This window comes from Pinus tabuliformis, chromosome 6 (assembly GCF_031772625.1).
Source record: "Pinus tabuliformis cultivar Carrire ecotype Pingquan chromosome 6, CPIR1, whole genome shotgun sequence".
NCBI classification, from domain to species: Eukaryota; Viridiplantae; Streptophyta; class Pinopsida; order Pinales; family Pinaceae; genus Pinus; species Pinus tabuliformis.
Window position 1 is genome coordinate 548,819,113 of NC_142292.1, and position 18,020 is coordinate 548,837,132.

Below are 18,020 nucleotides of genomic sequence, written 5' to 3' on the forward strand. Positions count from 1 at the left end.
ATGCCAAGTTTGACTTTCTATGGAAAGGCCCATTTGTCATCAGCGCTATTCAAGGCAATAATACATATTTTCTCAAGCCTCTAGATGCCTGTGCAGCTGAAGAGGGCCCTGTGAATGGCCACATGCTGAAGCATTACCTTGATCCAGTGGTCTAAGGGATACAGGATTCTGATGTATATATTTGTATATTAATGCATGTACATATAAGCGTTTTTCTTTTATGTTTTTATAAGCAATCCGATTGCTTGGAACCAAGCAGCGAAGTTATGGAGGCAGAGCAGCGCAAGTCCCCCATTTCAAAGCTCTCTCTTTGCATTGATTTTGGGAAAAGAGCGCAGTCCCGAAGAAAAGACCCAAAGGAACGTGACATTCGAAGCCTCTGTTCTTTTGAAGTGAAGTTCGAAGAGAAGCACATCAATTTTTGCCCCCGGCTATGAACTTACTTCAAAGGGTGCACAAGGCAGGTTTTGATATACTTTAAATGCTCTCAATGGTAAAAGGGGCAGCGCTGTTATTTATAACAGCGGGTTCAAATAAAAATGCTGCATTCATGCTTCCAGCTCTTCAGTCAGTAGTATCAAAACAGAGGAACGTTTGCTTTTAGTGTTACATCTACAGCCTGTTCAAAGACAAAATTAAGAGGAGTTGCTCCAGTTGGTTCCCTTTTTGTGTTTACTTCAAAAATGCAGTTCTCAAACAAAAGTGGATGCAATATCAAGCACGCAGAAGAAAGCAGGCGATGCTTTATTTTTCACAATATTTCAGTTGAAGGAGAGTGTTGTTCAGATCTCAACGTTCCAGTCATTTAGCAGTTAGCACAGAAGAAGTTTTCAATGCGCAGCAACTACAGAAGATCAAGGCAGTCTGACCTGCTGTTCTTGGCTTTTCACAAGGAAAAGCCATCCCCAAGTGGAGCCACTGTTAGCCTCCTGCTGCAGCAGGTTAATCATCTTTCATGATCGACATTTTTACATGCCAAATATGTCGTACTATGCATGCTGCAATGCTCCATATTTGCTACAGATGACCAGAGAAGTATCCATGAAGGTGTGCCAATTTTAATGCCACTGCTTTGTTCCAGTTTTGATAAGTAATCCATTTTGATCAGTTTTCAGTTAAGGGTAGGCCAAACAGCTTAATCTTGGCCTCCCTAGGTTTCAATTTCTTGTTATAGAATATAGAAAATAAATATCTGTCCAAACAGCTTAATCTTAGCAGATTTGTAGATAGGTAGAGAAACAAGGGTGCTCAACAGTTTAATCTGAGCCCCTGGCTGAAATAAGTGTAGAAGTAGATAGGAGCACAGCAAAAAGAAAGAGTGAAAAGCTGGGTATGCTAGTTCAAGTGCACCCAAACCAAAAAGAAGAGAAAATGTTAGGTGAGTAGGTCGGGTAGGTAGCTTTGTGGTTGCAGAATCATGGCTTGTGATCCATTTCATATTGTCAAGTGTTATATCTATCATATCACAAGTTGAAGGCGGTTTTTCAGTTGGAGGACTTCAAGAAATGCATGTCTAACTTCCCCCTTCCTCCTCTCCCCCAAATCACTCACTAACTTCCCTAAAAGAGGTCAAGATCTGCTTGGTACCTCTTAGTTTCATCATTCTCCATATCATTTACCTTGGTGAAGATCTGCTTCACTCAAGTAATGTCCATACTGCTTCTATGAATCATTTTCCCCCTTAATAGCCTAAGATCTGCATACTTAGCGCTCTCTGATCATTTGTCATGTTAACTATTAACTTTACTATGTAGCTCCCTATCTATTTCCCCTTCCCCTACTAAAACTATGTATATAACTCCCCTATATATTTATCCCTCCCCCTGGTTGAAAAATAACCATATACATCCTTGGAAATTGCTAAGTTTATCTGAAACTCAGCAAGAATCCTCATTTCTCCCCCTAACTATCTTCCAAGTGCATAAGGACTCATTCCTTTGCACAATTCTCCTTCACATGTTTGAAAAATCACCCCTTTGACCTTGGTTTTCCTTTAGAAGGCATGAAACCCTCTTTGGCCACTAAGCCCTCCCAATACCTCATCACTTTCCTCCTAAGTGCCTTTGGACTCCTTCCGAGGCATAAGAGTACCCAAACCATGCAAAAACCATGTTAAAACCTTCAACGCATGAGAATTCCTCCTTTTGGGCCATCAGACCCCTTCCGATGGCTTATAAACCATTCAAAAGCATAAAGAATACCCCTCCGAATTCATTTGCCTTGCATTTTTGTGCAAATAATGGCTCCGACAGCGAAAGTGCCGACCAAATCTAAGCCGTCCATCTTTCCGCCCAAATCAAACGGCCCTCGGCGTTTCGGCGATCGCAATGTGTAAAGGCTGTGCCCTCCACCCCGCCGATTGCCGAAGTCCCGAAATAATCACAGCCATCCATTTTTGGGCCCCAGATCAACGGCCCATATGTAATCGCATCGCTCCCATATGGCTCCGACCAGCGGAGCCGAAAAGTAATAAAGCGCGGCATAAATATATTTCGGGTCCGATGGGTTTTCGGCGTTTCTATGTGGCAGCCCCCATGTCCCCGCCGATAGCGAACTTCCGACTTAGCGCCAGCCGTCGGATCGCCCTCCCAAATCAACGGCCCATGTTTGATCGGCGGCCACCCCTTATGTTTGGCTCCGACCAGCGGAGCCGAAATTTTATCAGGGCGGGTTTGTAAAAGTTTTCGGGTCCGAAAGGAGCCCGTTGCACAGCGAAAGGGAAGGCTCCCGATATGGCGGAGCCGAAATAACAATAAAGCATGGTATATTAGCATTTCGGGTCCGCAAACCAAATTTTTGTAAATCCGTCGATATGACATCGCCGATGGGCCGGACGCGATTCCAAATAAAAGGAAGGGCCTATAGCATATCGGGTCCGCGCAGTTTCGGCGATTGTTTATGTGCCACCCCCCGGTCCGCCCGACGCCAATATTGCAATAAGATCTGGGCCGTTGGATCGGCCCACGCCGGATCCAACGGCCACGATTTAATTCAATGAACAGTGTCGCTATTTGGCCGTTTTTCAATGAAAATTCATGTTTTTATGGCATTCCGCCTGTTTATAATAAAAGGGCCATTTAAATGTTTTCTGTGCGGCGCCCGTGCCCGCCCAGGTATAAAGGAAATGATGGTTTCCTTAACCATTTTGAGATCGCTCCAAACCCTGTTTTTGCTCCAGGGGGCCAGTATCGGCCTCGGCACAGTCGACAACACTTTTTCCTCCTGTTTGCACCATTTTTCAAAGTTTAAAGCTAGTTTTGATCGGCCAGAGCGCCGATAGCATTCCAAAGGCCACGAGAACCTTTACAGCAGTTAATTTTGCATTAAAGGGCAGAAAAGGGGCGATTTGACAGCGTAAAGTGTATCAGAGGAAAGAGAAGGCTCAAGTGCATGTCAAAGGGTATCGGGAAAGCGACAGACAGTATCAGTATTGCGGTTCAAAGTAGATGAAGGCAGAAAGGCCCTAGTAGTTATAGCAAAGCGTCATTGAGCTGTAATGGCTCACCAACTTGCAGTTTTTGCCGTTTAAGGCAACAGGACCACTTGAAAGCAGATTAAAGGATTTCAATGCAGATTTATGAGAAGTGCAATGGTCCCAGTCACATTTTGGAGCAGCGCTGCTTCCTTAATTGCGCAGTTATCACGCAGAGGACAGCACGTGGCTCAAGGCACTCTTTCAGTCCATTTTTGAAGCTGCAGGACCATGTGCAGCCCTAAAGAACCATTTTGATAAGGCTACTCCCTCATGCGCAGCCGTTTTAAGTTATTTCATGCATTTATTTCCAGCATAGATTAGGATCAATGACATTGACTACACAGATCTCTTTTGATCTGTTTTCAGAGATATTTTTGAGATATTTTTTCCCCTTGACAGCTGTTCAAGGGAAGTCTGTAGCTATTTTTCTTTATATACCACCCTCTGCACAGTTTTAAGGGTTGGTTGGTTAAGATACTCCAAGAGAGACTCACACTGTATATCTAATATTTTCTATAATCAAAGACTGCTTACAAGCTTGGAGAATGGACTGTTTGATGTGTTGTTAATGGTTCCAAAGAGTGAATGATGGAATTCCTGTGCTGCTATATGAATCAATAAGTGTTCCTAACCTCTGTTATTTCAATTTCATATATGCTCAAGTCACAGAACAAAGGATTGGTTTAGAATTTGCTTAGCTGCACTCTATGCTCAGTTTTTGTGGCTTCTTAATGTTTTCCTCTTGATTTAGGCATAAATATGAATTCTTTTATGGCTCATGTTTGATCTATTTCACATATGAATGACTGTTATCTAAGAATTCTTAGCTGCTCCTAGATAGAGCTCATTCATCTTCCCTCTGCTAACCTGATTGAGAGATTCTTTGTTGCCTCTCATTCCTTAGCCTTCAATCCATCTCCATTCAGCTTGAGTATTGTTTCATGAACAGCTACCTTGCTCCTCATTCCTCTTGTGACCAAGAAAACGCACCAGCAGTCTTACTCCATGACTCCATGCCCAATAGTTTGAAACTTACCACACTATGCTTTGCCTCTCTACTTGAAAGCATCATCCTTCCCACCAAAACTTAAACAAAACCCCTGAACTCAATAACTAGCCTAAAATCATCAGAAAGAGAGAGCGCTCTCTGATTGCAGGTAGGCTAGGACCTGCAATCCAAAGATTGGTTTGTGGTTACCTTGGCCGTATCCTTTAAAGGAGCTTAAGGACAACCTGAGTGATAACATGTACTCTATATGATTTCAATGAGGTTGCCAAGAGCTACTTCCTTTATATGATAACTGCTACATCTTTGTAGACTTCTACTTCAACTATTCTTTCAAGCTTCTCTAATGATGTCATGAGCTCTTGCTTTAACAGTATGCTTCTAGTATGATGCCATCTTCTACTAAGATGCATCTCGTCACAATATTTTTCATTTTCACTACCATGGTGGAGATCTTTTCACCTCTTACTTCTCCTTGCTATGCATTGGAGAAACCCTAATAGTGAAGATCTATCCCTTTGGATTTCTTCTCATTAGGTTCTTCCACTTCTTCGGTGATATGAGCTTCATTTCTTTCTTTCCTCTTGTTGTCCTTTTTGAACTTTGGACAATCTCTCTTGTAGTGCCCATATTCCTGACAGCCATAGCATTGGACTTTTGACATATTCTTCTTATTTTTATGAGAACCAGATTTCCCAAACTTTCCTTTTCTCTTAGCCATGGCAGCAAATGCTTGAACTTGTTCACCTGGTCCCACATTGCTCTTTGCTTTCAACCTGGTTTCTTCAATTTTACACAATGACCAAAGTTCACTAAATGGGGTGGCTTCCTTCTTTCCAAAGATGTTAGATGTGAAGTTGCCCCATTCCTCTGGAAGTGCATTGAGCACTATGGTGGTCATTTCTTTATCGAACATTATTTCTCCCAACTCTTGTAGTTGGTCTCTTATTTCTGATACCTTCATAAAATATGGGGCTATTCCACCACCTTTTCAAATCTTCATTTTGTACAGCTCGTTCCTCAAAGATATCACTTCTCCTGCAGTACTTATGGAGAACAATTCTATTAACTTGTCATATATTTCTTTTGATGTCTCCAACTTTGATACATAAGGTATGAGGGGATCCTTGATGGATTCAATGAGAATCCTTTGAGCCCTTACTTCCCCTTTCATATACTTTGCTAGAGCTTGAGCTTCTTCCTTTGGAGGCTTAGTAATTGATCCCTTAACATGTTCAACGACTTCATTTTCTATGAGGATCAAATCTGTCATCTTCTTCCATGCAAGAAAGTTTGATGACCCAACCAATTTGTTGCTTTCCTTGCAAAATGAAGTCATTTTGATAGTAAATTCAGTCATAAATATAAAGGTACTTACTTGTCAAGTGAAGATGCTCCTTGATGACAATATCTTCAACTTGATGCCTTCTTGATTTTGATGATGATGTTGATAATAGAAGATGTCTTCTTGATGAAGATGTCTTCCTTCAAAGAGAGGGAGATCACCTTGATTCCTTGATGATGATGACAACGCCTCTTCTTCCTTCCCTTGAATGTAGAGACTTCAAGATGCTTCAATATGTAGTCCTTCTAGGTAGGGTCCTTGAGATCTTCTTTGATGATGATGTGCAAGCTTCCCAACAATGCTTCAGGTGAGAAACCCTTATTTTGATAAGCTAGGGTTTTTAGGTCTTCTTTCGCTTGTACTTGATCCTTGTGAATGTCTTCTTGACGGTACGATGTCAATGTTTTGATCTTTCTTGATAGTCCTTCTAGTGCTTCAGCCTTTGAGTGTCCTTATTTTAGCTGCCTTTCCTTGTCTTGTCACCTTAGCTCTAACACCATGTTGAGAAATTTAGGGTGGCTAGATTATGTGATTTCTCTCACTTTGATAACTACTTGTGATGTATTTTTGCTTATCTTGATTAGATTCTTTTTCACCATAATTATTATTGTGTTCTTTTCATCAAACAGCTACCAAACCATAAAGAACAATAAGACAAAAGGACACAAACTATAGGCGATCAACCAGGGCCAAAACCTCTCCACTTGAGAGGAAAACCCACAAGAATTTTTCTCTTTTTATAGAATCTTCTATTGAAGAATTCCAAGACCTAAGACCCTTGACGAAGACCCTCCAAGACCAAGTCCCTTGGCGAGTTTTCCTTCTAGCAGTTCCTTATCAACTACTGCAATTTTGACCTCCACCAAATTCTTCTGCAACTTCGACCAGCAGATTCTACCGCAACTTCGACCTCTCCAAAAGATTCACAGTTTTGACCTTTCACGACTTTGACCTAACTGCAACTTCACGCTTCGATGCAGCTTCATAATTTCGTCTTGCCCAGTAACTGTAGAAACCCTAACAAAAGAGAGAGAGGGGCCCAAAACTTCGATTTTGTTCTTCTTCTTCTTCGTCATCCTTTTTCCAACTTATATCTTGAGGATACCGAACTTGCTTGAGTGTATATCCAAATTAGATCAAGTTCCTTCTTATTTATAAGTTTTTGAGGGCTACGAATTGCTATATTTAGACCGACTTGTCCCTTCATGTAGACCAACTTGATCTTTGCACCATGACGAGGTCTTGGAGGGTCTTTTGACTTTCTTTTGACTCGAATAAATTTTCTTTACGATATGTAACATGTCCAAAAGGGTCTTTCATACATGACAGTGACTCAATTGACTTGTGGACTCAATGACAAGCCCTAGAAGCATTCAATGGATGCTTGACCTAAAAATAAATTTTCTTTGAACATGAAACCCATGCCTCAAGAATAACAATAATAAATTTATTTTTCTCTTTTCACTAAATACATAAAATTGTGATTACATATGTCATTATGAAGACCGAACCTAGTTACATATTTCAACACACCAAACATGTAAGAAAACAATTCTGGATATTATTATTCTATTTAAACTCCCATAATAGAAATGTAAAAAATCTAATAACCATACCTTGTGATTACCCCATGTTCAGTTGGCAAAAACTTTGGTATGCAAAGGGAGAGTTCCAAAGTTCAAATATCAATTCATCCAACATGTAAACAAACAATAATAGACATTATTATTCTATTAAAGTGGATTATTGTGCCGCGTAAGTTCAGGTTCATAACTCACCACAGATTAAACAAAAGCAGATACCTATAAAGAAAAATTTAAAAAAAAACATACCTTCTCTGCAACAATCCGATCCCCAACATTAAATGTGGGATACATGGAGAGCGAGGGAATGAATCTGGGTTCTGCAATAAATGTTCTGAAAGCAATTGATATGATAAAAGCCATTGCCACTGTTTTTGCATCATCCGAAGTCAAGTTGATCCATTCCGGCAACCAACTTATTCTCTGATTATTATCATCTAATCCTGCATTACCTGTTTCCCTCTTATCGAGGTTCTCGAGGGGGAGAGAAGGAATAGAATCATCTCCTTCGAGGGGGAGAGAAGGAATAGAATCATCTCCTCCTCCTCCATCTCCGCCCCCTCCTACTCTATCCCGCTCTGGGGTTGTTACCGGTGGTTCGGAGCCTTTGCTCAGTCTACATCGTATTGCTGGTAAGCAATTCTGAGATGAAATTTGAGAAACATTGTACCGTGCGTTTGAAGATAAATTTTGCAGATTTTTTGTCAGCGGTGTAAAACGGGCTGTCCTGAAACGATGTGTCTTTCTTGGATAAAATTGCCATTGTTTGCCTGTGGTAAGTGGCAGTTGGTATGTTACGGCTGTGACTACAGCCATTCTAAATTTGCCTGAGAACAGAGCGAGGTGGAAAGCATAAATGAAATGTGGATCATATTATCCGTATGCACTTTTATTCGATGGATCCTTTCTCGAATTTCGCAACAGTCCGTGGTTGTTAAACACACAAGTGTGCGGATTTAAGCCTTTTGAGTTCTAATGTTAAAATTTTATTAATGTGTAGGTCTATTTATTCATTTTTTATTGGTTTAGATTATTGTAATGTGATTTAATTGCTTTGATGTTGGTGGTTTTTTCATTATTTGTCCGTTAGTAAATAACTTTTAAAAATAAAATTAGCAATGGACAGTTTGGAGGCTATTGTAGCCAAAACTTTGACATAGGCTACTATTAGACTTTAACATTGACATCTACTACAATAACATTGAAATGTAGAAAACTGACATCATTGTGTTGCATTGATAAATTATTTTTCTAATAATTAATATTATTTTTGCGGGTAGTTTAAAGATGTTGTAAATTTGTTTAAAAATTAATGGAAATTTTGGCAAGATTTTACTAAAATTTGGTATTTTTTTTTAAATCCCAAGTACAGTTGTTAAGTTTCAAGATTTTGGGTTCCCCTAAGGTTTTTTATGGTGTTGAATCCATTTCCACCATCAAAAACAAGATTCAAGCACTGCTGCCATCAGATTTTTTAGGAAAAAATATGACTAGATTCCAGCAGGTTTTGGCTCTTCGGGTAAATTTACTCCCTCGGTAGACAACTTCTTATTTTTTCCATCTTGGCTCGACCCCTTTGCCTCCTCGAAGTTCACAACATCTCATCAGTAATTACATGAGAACTTATCCTCTACCTAATGCCACTATCTAACATCATGTTAAATTTGATAATGTCTTTCAAATTAATCACTTTGTTATGTGATTAATTCGAAAGATATTATCAAAATCAGTATGGATCACAAAAGTCTAAAATCAAGCATTGTGTTAAATGCCACAATTTAACACCATGCAACCCTCTAATAGTAGAACCACATTTCTTTGCAAACCACCCGCTCTTCTTGCATTGGTAGTTACTTCTTATTTCTAAATTTAAAATTCCCACATTAGCAACAATTGTTTCTTTTTTTCTGAATTTGAAATTATGGATTTGACTAGAACCTCTACATCCACCAAGACAACCTCGTGGGACAAACAACTTTAGTAGCACGATGGAATCCTAGTCAATCAGTGTTGCTTGAACCAACCCCCCTTTTGATGCCTCATTGAAGAATTTCTACATGGTTAAATTCTTAGGCAAGACTAGGGTTAGTGGCAATGCTCACAGAAACCCCTGCTTTGAAGAGTCGATTGTTATGACAACCTAGAAGACAGTTTATGGACATTGAGAATAGAGCTATCCATATAAATGTCCCAATTCTCAATTTCGATCATGTGGATGATGTGGATATGATTAATGCCAGGGCGCTTGAGACCTTGAATGACACCATTGCACTTCGTTGTCCTGTAGTGAACCCCCTCAACTACCCCTTACAAGGTGCACTACCTAGAAAAAAGTTTTTGTTTGACAAGATCATGTCCCAACCTAAAAAGAGACAAAAAAGACCCGTGTTGAGGTCAAGCTTAACATCCTATTAGTGAGTGTGCCTTGCTTCACTGCTAAGAAGAAATTGATAGCTATGGTCGAGTTGGATTGTATACCCTTAGGGCTAGACAATATACCCTGATATGCACACATCTTGAGGGAAGTCCAATTGATCCTAGCAGCATATACATTAATGTAAAGATTCTTGAATAAGAGTTAGGAAATGGATTATACAACCGAAACATAACTAAACAAGGCTTACTATATTCTGAAGGCTACAAGGATAGTAAATGTCTTTCCTCACATGTGTATTGGTTACTGGTCCATAGTCCTTATTTTTCATGTGTATTAATTATTGGCAATTGCTCCATAGTCGATATTTTCTATGGCTAGTAGAGACTATATGAGTTCTTAAACTTGAGTGAGTGTAATGATCATGTAAATTCATTTCCTATAAATACACAACAGTTATTCATTTCCATGTGTATTAATTATTGGCAATTGCTCCATAGTCGATATTTTCTATGGCTAGTAGAGATTGTATGAGTTCTTAAGTGAGTGTAATGATCATGTAAATTCATTTCCTATAAATACACAACAATTTTTCAAATGAATAGGCTTATACAACACATGTCCCTAGTAAAGTGGAAAAGAACCAACTAAACTCATTTAATTAATTATTAAATAATAAAGGCATAATTCTATTTAAACAGGGGAGCTTTACAAGTTGTAGATGTTGGAATTTCTAAGTCTAACTGTTAGAAATCCTTCATGTACTTTCTGATTTATTTTTGCCTACTTGTTCTGTTTAATTAACAAGTTATTTACCATGTAAATACTGAAAATAAATACAAGTACATGCTCAACACATTATAGATCATCAACTGAAGGAAAAACAAGCACACAAGTGACACCGTTGTTTTTGGACTAATGTCCTCGGAAAAACCCAATGTGGGAAAACCGGTGCAGCTATCTGAGGGTTTTATTATTAAGCAGTTTCAGAATACAATCTGGGTGCCAAACCAGCTCACCCAACAGAGAATGATCTCGGCAGTAGTACCTCTTAGTCGGAGACAGATATTCTGGCTAAAACCCTGGATGAACAATCCCACAACTCTCAGCTCCAATCTGCCCCACGAAATCTCCAGCATCTGCCTCTAGGGACTGCGTCAGCCTCTCTGGCCCAACATCACCCCAACTCGCCCTGCGTTAGCCTCTAGAGCCTCTACGTCACCCACGTTGGCTCTCTCTGGCACTGCGCAACTCCTGGATGCCTCTGCGTGGGCCATGACTCGCTCTGCGTGGCCTCTAGTTGGCTCTGCGTTCCTCTCTCCTGGCTTCTGTGTTGATGCTCCCGGTACCCTCCCTGCCTCTCTGATTCTTTATTCACTGCCCCTCAGCTGCAACTTTGATCACTCCTTCGATTTCCTTAGCACGCCCTGCCCTAGAAAATCGAATTCTTGATCAACTCGGTGTGTTCTCCAAGCGACCCTCAAGCCTCCTCTTAATATTTTATTTTCCCTAAGTTTAGACTTAGGGATTCCATTAAAAATATTAATTATTTTAATATCTCCCAAATTGTTTAGAACTGCCCAAACCATTTCTGGGTATTGGAGATCTCATGTGCTTTAGCCTCTCCACCAATGTTCGTGGCTAGAGCACATCCAATGCTACCCCAAATCAGCACTCCCTCTTAGCGAGGATTGTGCTCTAGTAATACTCTTCACTAAGCATCACCCTTATCATCCGACATCGGTCCTGGTGCTGATGCTAGGCTTGCTGCCCAACATCCTCTGTATTGTTGCATCATGTACTGGTACCTATGGCCCTACCACTGCCACCGTTGCATCCATACGGCAACCCCTCTCATCATGTTGCATCGTGCTACCCATAACATTGCCACTGCTAACTGTTGCACTGCAACTCAGTTACTGAGAAGTAAGTAACTGATCTCCCAACTCTGACATCTCTGTCAGGCTAGAGACACCCTCAATGCTGAAACTCCCTCTGTCGCTGACAAGTGCCCCTTCTCTGACCTCTGCGTTGCTGCAACAACTCCATGCATCTCACACTGCTGCCTCACATTGTCCTAGGAATCCTACACTATAGCTCCCTCTATCGCTCCATCCGCATTTGTCTCTACTGACATCTGCCAGTACTGCTACTCCTCTTCGGGGCTCCCGTAGCAAGGTATAATCCAAGAGGTTGGGTACCTCAAGGATCCTTCCCCTCATTGCCTATAGTCCATCTGACTACAGCTCGATGTCTCCCCACTTCCTCTCAAGTGGCGTGTGAGCACTCATGGCACAGTCATCATCTGTCTCCACTTCTTTCTCCACCCTTGTTGGCGCGGCCTTGGTCTCAGAAGCCTCTCCCTTGCTCTTCTTCCTCAGACACTGGCTCACATAGTGACCCAGTTCCCCATAGTGGAAGCATTTCACCTTGGAGAGGTCCTTCTTCTTTCGTTTCTCCTACTTTCCCTCAGATGCTAGGGAAGCATCCTCCTCTTCCTCCTTCTTGATTTTGAACCCCTTGTCGCTACTTCCTTCCTTGGTCAGCCTTCTGATCTCTTCTTAGCGAAGAGCCGCCCACAATTCCTCCCAATCTGGAAGGGTCGACCTGCCTAGTATGCTTTGGACAAACACCTCCTAGTCTTCTGAGACTGTGTTCGGGGCTGTCCTCACCATCAATTCTTGATCTGGCGTGGCCCCTATGGAAGTCAGTTGATCCCGGATCTCCTTCAGTTGACTGATGAAGGTGTCGATCTATTCTCCCTTCTGCATCTGGTATGACCACAACTAATTTTCTAGTTGCATCTTCCTCTACACGGAAGTATGCTGATACAATTTCGTCAGGGCCTCCCACATCGCATTTGTCGTTTCCTTTTCGGCAATATGTGGTACTACATGGTCCTTGAACACATCAAGGATGATGCTCTTGGCCCTCGCCATTGCCTCCTCGTATTTGTCGTTCTCAACCAGGTCAACTAGGATCGCTATTTTCTTCAAGGCGAAGTGCTTGAGACGATTCCTATCTAGAACAAACAAGATTCTGACCTTCCAGACTATGAAGTTTGAGGCTCTGTCCAGTCTGTCCTAGTCTCTTACCCCGTTCACTGCCATTTCACTGCTCCTCTACTTCCCTTCTGGAAGTTCTCGGTGTGACTCCCTCTGAGCCTCGATTTCCCTCCTAGAAACCCCTCTGCCAATGTCGAGATGCCCCCACTCTGATCGTTAATGCAGTTGCACCACTGCTCCGGATTTCTTGGCTAGAAATCCTCGGCAACAACTCTCTCCTCCTTGGTCTTGCCCTGTTAGGTACTTTTCTGACCACATTACTCCACCAGCTTCACTCCACAACTTACCCATAGCCTACTATGCCTCAACAAACTGAAGGTTAGAGCTTCTAGGCTTTGCGCAATCCCGGCACCAGCAGAATCCGCACCTCTTGACCATGGGCATCAACCCTTCCTGATTGAGAAAGATGACCAGGCACTACATAGGTCAGGTCTTCTCCCTTCTGCCACTACGTTGATCCTCCTCTCGGCTCAAACTTGATGACACAAGCACTACATCACCCCTCCCTTGCTGCTTCTCCGCTAGGAACAACTTCTGTCACTCGGGACAGTTTTTTCTGTTGCTGCTGCTTTGCTCGGCTGATGCCCTCAGTTCTCCTGTGATCTGCAACCATGCTCTGATACCATGTTGGAATTTCTAAGTCTAACTGTTAGAAATCCTTCATGTACTTTCTGATTTATTTCTGCCTACTTGTTCTGTTTAATTAACAAGTTATTTACTATGTAAATACTAAAAATAAATACAAGTACATGCTCAACGCATTAGAGATCATCAACTGAAGGAAAAACAAGCACACAAGTGACACCGTTGTTTTTGGACTAATGTCCCCGGAAAAACACAATGCGGGAAAACCGATGCAGCTATCTGAGGGTTTTATTAGTAAGCAGTTTCAAAATACAATCTGGGTGCCAAACCATCTCACCTACAGAGAATGATCTTGGCAGTAGTACCTCTCAGCTAGAGACAAATATTTCAGCTAAAACCCCGGATGAACAATCCCATAGCTCTTAGCTCCAATTTTCCCCACGAAATCTTCAGCATCTGCCTCTAGGGACTGCGTCAGCCTCTCTGGCCCAGCGTCATCCCAACTCGCCTTGTGTCATCCTCTAAAGGCACCGCATCAGCCTCTAAAGCCTTTGTGTCACCCACGCTGGCTCTCTCAGGCACTGCGCAGCTCTTGGCTACCTCTGTGTGGGCCCTGACTGCCTCTGCATGGCCTTTAGCTGGCTCTGCGTCCCTCTCTCCCGGCTTCTACGCTGATGCTCCCGGTACCCTCTCTGCCTCTCTACTTCTGTATTCAGTACCCCTTAGTTGCAACTCTGATCACTCCTTTGATTTCCCCAGCACGCCCTGCTCCAGAAAATCGAATTCTTGATCAACTCGGTGTGTTCTCCAAGTGACCCTCAAAACTCCTCTTATACTTTTCTCGTTGACAATTCAATGACCGAGATTAAGTCCCTAATCAACGGCTAAGATTAAATCTGGCTTTATCCATGATTTTTGGACCCTTCTAACACAGTTTTATATTAATTCACATTAATATTTTATTTTCCCTAAGTTTAGACTTAGGGACTCCATAAAAAATATTAATTATTTTAATATCTCCCAAACTGTTTAGAATCTGTCCAAACCATTTATGGGTATTGGAGATCTCATGTGCTTTAGTCTCTCCACCAATTTTCGTGGCTAGAGCACATCTGATGCTACCCCAAATTAGCAATAAATACATATACACCCCAGGTTTTTGTAAATGGCTAGATTCCTTTACAAGTTATAGATACATATACATCCCAAGTTGTTTGTAAATGACTAGATTCCTTTACAAGTTATAAATACATATACTTCCCAGGTTGTTTGTAAATGGCTAGATTCCTTATACCTAATACATTTTCAAAATTTAATGTATTGTTGTACAATAATTCGCAAAATTTAATGCATTGTTATATAATAAGTCACATTGTATAGTCACAAAACACTTAAGTTCTATTGTTATTTGTTATATGAATTTATTGTTTTTGGATTAAAAGCTTGAAAATATATATATACCAAACGCTTCAAGTAATGAATATTAGGAAAATATTTTTTTTATTATTTGTTTATTATGTTTTATAAATTTAATATGTTTTAAATTAAAACCTTTTACCATTTTTTCACCAAAAATCTCGGCAATAATTTTTGACCAAAAACTTTAATGAATTTTGCACCAAAACTTAACAAATAAATATATATATATATTTAATACACTCTATTGGTAAATATAAATATAAAGATGTTTTATAAATTTAATATGTTTCTAAATTAAAACTTTTTACCATTTTTCCACTACGAATCGAGGCAGTGATTCTTAATTAAAAACTTTAATAAATTTGGTCCCCAAAACTTAACAAATAAATATATATTTTTCTTAATACAAGATATTAGTACACACAAATATCTTTAAAATACAATAAACTAGAGGAATTTAAAAATATTCCAAAAATAATGAAAGCACGAAATATCATTATATACAAATACCTTTGAAAATAAGATAAAATTTCAGGGATACTCTACCCTCAACCTTTAAATGAAATATCAATTCTGCATCTTGTTTTATCCCTACACTATTAAAGGACTTTAGACCCAGATTTAGATTCTGAATTTGTTGAATATCATAGAAGTGAGCCACTAGTTTGGTTGACTTAAGATGTAAGAGATATTCCCTATGGCCTTAACTTAGTAAGGGAATGTATCATGATATTTATGTGTCGCATCAAGGTAGTGAGTGACTAATGGATAAGTGGCTTTAAATTGACTCCATTATGATACTGACTTAGAAGGCTAAGTCATTATAAGGATGGAAAGACAAGCTATTAAAATGACTAGGGTTTGAGTCAAGATAATTTTTAAAGTAAATGGTTGATGGGGAACTCATAGCCTCCCCAGATATATGCAACAACCCACAAGCCACATATATCATAAACTCATAGTTCAACCTAGGAATGAGACGTCCAGAGACCACCGAAAACTAGAGCCAGGATCCCAGACTCCAACATGATGCCTATCCTTCCAACCTTACTATGACACGACATGGTGTCCCCTCATAAGATTTGAAACTAAGTGGAAGGGATAACATCCCAGTGAAACAACCACCCCGTCATCCCAAAATATTACTAGATAAAAGACACAATGTGTTAAGGTCAAATTCCTCCATAGTTTACAACAAAAACCTAATCTATACTTAACATTTTCCTCGCTCAATATACCTCATGAAAATGGTCATAATTATGAGCCTATTGTAAATGCAAGCCAAATGTAAATACAAAAAGTGATGAAGTAAATGTAAATAAAAAAAATGATAGAAGTGCCAAATGTAAATACAAAAAAATACAAAAAGTGATGAAGTAAATGTAAATACAAAAAAATGATAGAAGTGGCAACAACCTAGAGCTAGAAGGCTCTCTTCAACTTACAATATTATCAATGTTACAATATAATCAGATCAATATGCCTTTTTTTTATTGGGTTGGGAGCTTTCCATAGTGCAAATTTATAACTTTTTATATTTGTAACTTTTATGATGTTGGTTTAAATTATAAATAATAAAAAAAAATATTTGCATTTACTTAACAAAGCTTTTAAAACTTAAAAACATGAATATGAAAAATTAAAACAAAATTATGAAATTTCTTTTAGTTGGTGTACATGGATAAGAAGGAAGCGAAGGGTTTGGGTTGTATGGGAAAGGACCACAACACCAACCACATTAAAATCCCTTTTAATAATTTAAATTTAATTTTTTTTGGAATAAAATGAATAAATGTGATGGAATCCGTTATAAAATCCTTTAAAAAAAAAATCTTAAGAATAAAAAAGCAAATGTGATGGAATCTTTTTTAAGTAATTTTAGTTTTCGATGTCCTTTACAAATCCATCCCGAACAACGAATTTTAGAATGGTTATCAAAATATTAATTATAATTGGTTGATCTCTTGAAATCAATGAATTTTAAAATGGTTATCAAAATTTAGTTGTTGATTTCTAATTTATAATGTAGGAATGTTATAGCCATGTAGAAATTTTTCCACCAAAATAATTTAGTTAGTTAGAAAATTTTCCATGAGGCATCAAAAGAATTTAGCTATGTAGAAATTTTTTCACGAGGCATTAAGTTTGATAGAGTGTTGTCGTTTGAAAACTAGATTAGTGGAAAAATCCTAAAATTTTTAGATAATGATACACGTAATTTTTAAAATAAAGTAAAAAATATAAAATGTTGATGCAAAGATAAGCATTGTCAAACTTATTAGCTAACTTATGCAAATAAACAAAAAATCTATAGGTAGAATCAAAAAATAATACCAAGTCTTGTTGATTGAGACGAGTCCATGGGGATCACTTCCATGGTTTCTTTGTCATTGTCTGGCTTTGGAGTGAGGCTAGGTTGATCTTTAATTCTTTGGAGGTGTCAATTCAAGGATTTCATGGACAATTGAATCTCATCCAACACAAGAAGAATTTCCCAATCTTTTGCATTGTTGGGATCCAGTAAAACAATTTTGCCCAGCAAAATTTTTCATTTGTCAGTAGAGGTGTGTACTAGTTATGTTTGTCTCAAGTGTGGCAAGTATCAAGGCACGTCAACAACTTCCCTTGCAATTTCTATATAAGAAAAGCAAACTCCTCCCCATCAATGTCTCTTTCCACTTTAATAATCTCAACTTGAAAAATAAACAACATTTGAAAAAATAACATGTATTAATATAAACAAAATTATCTATACATAATTAATTAATAATAAAATCCAATTCAGAACTTTATTCTACATAATTATCATATATCATTATTAAGAAATATTTAATAATAGTTTATGTATATTATTACCTAATAAATTATAACATCCTTAAATTATTATAATAAAATTTAATTGAAAACTTTATTATTTACTATGAAGTTGACTACATAATTATCGTAAATCATTGTTAAAATATTTTAATAGCATTTTATGCCCTTTTTTTGTTGATTAAAAAACTTCTGTTCAATCACAAACATTAACTTACAAAAATCAAATTCTTGTCATCTCATTATCGTGGTATGCCGTATGGGAAACCAAACCGATGGTGGTGAGTGTTATTGACATATAGACCCAACATCAAATTTTTCTAAATCAAAATGTTGATCTAACTAGTTGCCTAA

At 39.0% G+C, this 18,020-nt stretch overlaps 1 protein-coding gene across 1 annotated transcript in view; it reads right to left on the minus strand.

The window, feature by feature from the left end:
* Positions 1–8,357, minus strand: part of LOC149259688 (chloroplast processing peptidase-like) — a 186,612-nt gene extending 178,255 nt beyond the window's left edge. Inside the window, exon 1 of the mRNA XM_089418962.1 lies at positions 7,659–8,357. Within this exon, the coding sequence (XP_089275088.1) occupies positions 7,659–8,225 (567 nt within the window). The 5' untranslated portion in view covers positions 8,226–8,357. The remainder of the gene's footprint in view (positions 1–7,658) is intronic.
* Between the last annotated feature and the right edge of the window lie 9,663 nt (positions 8,358–18,020).